The sequence below is a fragment of the Lissotriton vulgaris genome, unplaced genomic scaffold (assembly GCF_964263255.1).
Source record: "Lissotriton vulgaris unplaced genomic scaffold, aLisVul1.2 SCAFFOLD_2427, whole genome shotgun sequence".
In the NCBI taxonomy this organism is placed as follows: Eukaryota; Metazoa; Chordata; class Amphibia; order Caudata; family Salamandridae; genus Lissotriton; species Lissotriton vulgaris.
Window position 1 is genome coordinate 353,043 of NW_028254742.1, and position 6,000 is coordinate 359,042.

Genomic DNA, 6,000 nt, shown 5'->3' on the forward strand with positions numbered 1-6,000 from the left:
GTTTTGGCACCGGGGCAGCTTGCTCCTCATTGCCGTCGTGCTTTTCTTTTCCTATGCTGTTTATTTATTTTTTTGAGCACCGGGGCAGCTTGCTCCTCATTGCCGTCACGCTTTTCTTTTTCGTCGCTGTTTATTTATTTATTTTGCCACCGGGGCAGCTTGCTCCTCATTGCCGCTGCGCTTTTGTTTTCCAACTCTGTTTATTTATTTTTATTTTTTTTGCACTGGAGCAGCTTGCTTCTCATTGCCGTCGCACTTTTTTCTTTTCTGTGACCCAGCTGGCCAAATTAAATTTTTGCACTTGTATACCCTTTTCGTAAGCAGTGCAGCACAAGTGGCGTGCTGCGCCGCTCAAAAGTTACAATATTGAAAAATAGTGGTTTTGAGTCCATATCTGCACATCCGCCGGAGGTGATGCATGCATCGGAAAAACTTGTCCTGTTTTGCAGTACGGGGGCATGTGTAATAGCTGCCCAGGTCCTCCTTTTCAACAGCTCGCAGACACAACAGAGGTAGGGGAATCACGGGGAGTGGAGGATGACACTAGGAAGTTTAGGATGACAATGAGAGGTCAGGAGAGGATATGGTTCTACAGAACATCTGATCCCTGCGCTGCCCTTAACACTCCACACGTCCTGATTGTGTCTATTGTTGCCTGGATTCACACACTCGCAAGACTTTCACCTCTCACAAGATCGGGAAACACTTGGGCGTAGCTGGCTATGAAACCCACTACTGCCGCTAAACTGCCTGTTATCGAAGTTTTCTTTCGATGTGGTCGAGTCTTCGTGAGCAGTTGCTTCAGTTTAGATGCCCGTTCTTCCAGAGACCAATATCCTCCAAAGATAGGCTTAATTATTATTGCAACATAATAAAGAAAGAAGATCAATAGACTACAGTTATCTTCTGCTAACAGTAATGGCAATCGAGCAGCGCAGCCGAGCACATACTTACTGTCCTTGGAGAGGGCTCTCCCGTCATTGATTCTTCTGTCATGCAAACCTTATTGGCAGGGTTAGACTGCTATCATAATTATGCCCGGTACTCCCAAAAAAGGTGGGCCATATTCGCAGATTGTCTCTTTCCATCTGCTTAGTCTCATTGGAATTGGACCCTTATTTTTTGTTAATTTATTTTTCTAATTTTATATAACGCCAGATAATCCCTGAAATTGAGTTTGCAGTGTTGTATGCTCTCTGCATGCACGTGTAGTGTCTGGTATTCCCTGGAAGGGAGTGTATAGTGACTGGTGCTGTCTGGAAGCGGTGTGCAGGTCTGGTGCTCTCTAGAGGGGAGGTTACAGTGACCACTGCTCTCTGGGGACAGTGTAACGAGCCCTGGCAGGGAGTGTGTATACAGGTCCCGGAGGTCTCTGAAAGGGAGTGTGCACCTCATGGCGCTCGCTCTCAGGGATAAGTTCAGCTTCTGTTGCTCTCTGCAAGCAGTATGCAGCACTTGTTATTCCCTGCAGTGTGCAATGTCTGACAAGGAGTGTGGAGTGACAGTTGCTCAGCTCTCCGAGTGCAAAGTGAATACTGTGTTATTCATTTCCTGGGTGGCAGAATTTAGGGAGGTTTTATTTTCCCCAGGCACCGCGTATAGAGCACCAGGGCATCACTGGCAAGAAGTATGCAATTCCGGGCACTCCCTGGCATGGAGTGAGTAATTCCTGGTATAATCAGGCACGTGAAAACGGTCAAATGCTGCATCTGCTCGAGAGTACCCTGTTGCTTCTTATCCATGCTCAGTTTTTCCCTTAATTAAAGCAAAAAAAAACATGCAGCTGTTTCACTCCAAACGGTGTCTGGCTACAGTTCCGTATGAAACTTTTTCACATGGAACGTTTTGAGTGTTAATGTCTGTTCTCACTAGGGGATGGTATCGGCGTATTGTCGTTCGTCTGATCTGTGTCGGTTTGGTGACCTTGTGAATGGCCATGACACACCTCGCCCTTTGTGTAAAAAAAAAAAAAAGAAAAAAAGAAAATCAGGTGACCCAATGACGTGCTTTTTAGGTCTCGCCTACGACGAACGCGCTGAAAGCGCATTCTTGAAGCGAGAACTATAGTCTGCGTCTCAGCAGTCTGAGACCGACGAAGGGAGACAAGACCTGGCCGCCCGCAGCGTTTCCCCATAGAATAACGTTGTGCGCGCGGCCAGGTCTGGTCTCCACAGCATGGCAGGAAAGGATCAGATCGCGTCGCGCGCCTCTCTGGAATGCAGGGGGAGTCTGCATACCAGCGCGCGGCGCTGATAAACAGGCAGGTGTTTTGTCGTCCGTCTCTGAGCACCCGCTTCACTGCCATATGCCTTGGAAACCAAAACCTAAGAGCCGCGCGACGTGAGCTGTCTACCAATGCACCGAGATACAGCTAATAAAACACAAATACTCTCATCTGACTGATAATTCACACCCGAGGCACACATCCAACTATTAACTGTTTCTAAACACAGCCACATCGCTCCAATGACAACAGACATCTGCAAGGTCTGTACACGTGCCATTGTTGCACGCGCTCCGTGTTCCACTTAGAGACTTGGCAGGCAACCATACACTCAGGCTGAGACTTTCAGATGCAGGTCTTTGTACTTGAGTCCCCCCAAAACCACCAGCGTCTTTCAACTTCTCCAGACAAAAGATCCTCTTTTAAAACTTAAATACAGGCCTATGCCTTGCTCCCTGTCTTGTGCATTGGGCCCTGCTCTCACTGGGACAGTGTAATGCTGTTCTACATATGCCCTCAAACCAGGGCTTACATGATATCGTCCTGAAATGTACCTTAGTAATCCTCATTCTTTCAAGTCTTCTGACATAACTGTACTCGAAAGATACCTCACTAGCAGCAAAGTCCTCGACTAACCAATGGTGTTTTTTTCAGCATTGCACCACTAGCCGTCTGTTTGGCAGGGACTGGGTAATGGCTCACGTAAAACAAGGGAAATGTTTTACCACATAGGATGTTCACAAGTGTGCTATCTACCTGGAACGTTCGTTCCACAGCAAACTCACGGGATAGCTCTACATATCCAGAAAGATGTCTCTAGATTGTATGACTGCTTCAAAAGATGTTTTCTCATTACACCGTTTCTCCTGCATGAGGTCAAGAATGCAACTATACCCACGCTTAAAAGCTAGGTGGTGAGATAAATATCTCAGTCTGGACCACTGAATTTCGTTTACGTTGAAAAACTCAACATTGGTATGATTTCCTTCTACTGAGGCAGGCCAGGCCACCACAACCCACGCCAGCAGACCCCCGTCTGTTTTACCCGCGCGCGGCAGCTCAGCGCGCGGCCGTCCACAAGTGTTTCCGGAAAATGTCTAAATATAGCCGCCTCTGCCACGCTCCCAACGTCCGCGCCTCTCGTAGGCCCTTCACAGCCTCTCGAAGCGCCCACACACCAAGTGCCTGGCGGAGTGCTCGTCAAGTGCAGAACGATTGTTGTTTCTTTTTACAGTTTTTTGCAGCACAAACTCTATCGGAAGGTATCAGAGCGCTTTACATGAGCACCAGTTACGTTATACGAGGACACATTAATTCTTGGTAGACACAGGGAGATGCAGTGATTTGACTAGAATCACAGGATGTTGAGCCAACGCCAAGACTTGAACCTAGTTCCCAGCTCCAAAGTCGGCAGCTCTGGCCTCAGTCACCCCTTGAATATATAACGTGTTCCTTGTGTTTATGATCTGTCAATTGAACTTCAGTACACATTGTAAACAAAAGAAGCAGTTATTCGCATAGGGCCAGGCGTATTTCAGTAGGGACAAGTTTATTATGCGTTTAAAGTGTCTGGGGCTCAGTTTACGTTTCCTGCTCCTTGGCCACTTCGGCCACCAATTCCTCCAAAAGTATAGGCTCCGTAATAAAACCATAAACACAAATGCTGGTGTGAATACCTGTCACTAGCATCAAGTGGCCAGAAGCGTTTGAGGCGCTATAAAGAAGAAAATAAGTACAATAAACAGCCGTATTTACAAGAGTTTGAGCTATGGCATTGTAAATGACAATGTATTTTATTTATGTGTTAATTATCAAAACAAATATATAAAACACATTGTCATTTGCAATACCAATAACCTAAACTCTCACAAATGCGGGACCTATTGCATTGCAAATCCTTGTTTTACACTAGGTAATACCCTATTACTGTTGTTTCTACATCACTATTATTTCTGCTAGAGCCCATGAAGTGTTAAGTACACTTCAGCAAATTCAGTAGAAACTACCACCTAACAAATTACATTTGCACAGAAACCTTTACTGACACTCGAACAGTTTGATCTTTAGCTATCAAAAAAACTTTATTTTATATACTTGTTTCAAAGAGCAGCATTGCTCACAGTGTAATCTCCGATAATTGCGGGTAGGAGCATTAATACCGGAGTATTAAATCGGTAAGACCTGATCTTCATAACAGTATGCCTTTTTAAACCGTGTCAGCGCAGCAGTCCTCTCCTCCCCTCACTTATGCTGTCCTATTCAATGCGGCAGTGTACCATCAGAAACATTTTAAAAACACTTTCTTAGATTTTCTATGTTTCTTTAGTGAATAGTTCAGGAAGCAATTTCATCCAATATAACGTTTTTAATCAAGAGTATGTCCATGGCTGATTTACCCAAAAACACTCTGCTTGCGAGTGAAGGCTGTTCCAGTTCCACGGGCTGTGTACAGGATATGGAGAATAACTGGATTTTTAATGACCAGTGGAGAGGAGGGTCTTGAAAAGCAACTCTCATGATGTACACTAAACATGCCCTTCACGCCTAATGTACATTTGAAATAAATGATTTTTTTGTCAGTGTAAATGATACTAGCATTTATATAGCAAAGAGTCTGCCATTAGTATAGCATTTGCAGTGGGTTGCATTAATGCTTCTGTATCCTAGCTACTCAGATTGAAAAAATATATTCTATTTTCTAGAATCAAGATCACTATGCGGTCCTTGGACTCAGGCTCTTAAGGTACAAGGCCACCCCAAAGCAGATCAAAGCTGCTCGTAAGTACCTCTCAAATCTACTGCATGCCTGCTTTAACCATGTATTTTTGTGTGAGTGGAAGTATCCTTCTCTCACTTAATCATTGTGGCATGGCGTCCATTACTTTTATGGGCATTTAAGTGCATATCTAAAAGTGAACAAAGTTTGACTTATTTGCTTGCAAATCCCATTTGAGCCATGATGCGTCCTATGTATTGTAATCACTGTTTCTGTATGGTGCAAAGGCGAACAATTTTGGTACTTTCCTGGCTCCGTATGTTTTGCTCTTGAACTTTGCCTCTGTGACATAGGTGATACATTGGTCTAGTGTCAGATTACTAGATTTTAAAATGTAATCTGTGCAAAATTATTACTTTAGAATTCACTGATTTGTTTGCTTTCTTATGTGTCATAGAATGTGGGATGCACACTATATAATAAATTGAAATTACTTTGTACTAGATAAAGCTATGGTTTTGAAACATCATCCTGATAAGCGGAAAGCAACTGGGGAGCAGATAGTTGAAGGTGACAATGACTACTTCACCTGCATAACTAAAGGTAAGACAGAACAGAGAGTAAGATAGCCATCTGTTATTTCTTTTTGTTTGTATTGAGGTTGTATTCATATTAATTACTGGTGGCACATCTTTCTTTTGCAGCAGTTTTTTATTTTTAAGAGTATTTTGCAAATTTTAATTAAAGAAAAGGGGAGGGGGTGCATATGCGCCACCTTCTCCCCAAGGCCATTTTAAGTCCCTAGGGCCCCCGCCTCCCTGAGGTTTATTTTTAAAATTATTGGGAGGGTGGCAGCATGGCCCCCCACCTCCTTTTGCCTTTAAAGGCCCAGGGACCACCACTTCCTCGGGGCGTATAAGCATAAAAATAGAAAGGGGCCTGACCTCGCTCCAATGTTAAGAGTTGCTCCGGGGATCAACACCTCCCTGGAGTACAAAACTAGAAATAAGGTGGAGGTGGGCTGCACAGACCCCTCTCCTGGCCCATATTTGGTTCCAGA

The 6,000-nt window shown here is 44.4% G+C and overlaps 1 protein-coding gene across 1 annotated transcript in view; it reads left to right on the plus strand.

Moving 5' to 3' along the window:
- The window catches only part of LOC147659424 (dnaJ homolog subfamily C member 2-like), a gene marked incomplete at its 3' end in the record, with an annotated part of 42,808 nt that extends 37,265 nt beyond the window's left edge, over nt 1-5,543 (plus strand). Inside the window, exons 3-4 of the mRNA XM_086951753.1 lie at nt 4,927-5,002; nt 5,445-5,543. Coding sequence (XP_086807879.1) covers nt 4,927-5,002; nt 5,445-5,543 — 175 coding nt within the window. The remainder of the gene's footprint in view (nt 1-4,926; nt 5,003-5,444) is intronic.
- Nucleotides 5,544-6,000: the final 457 nt, after the last annotated feature.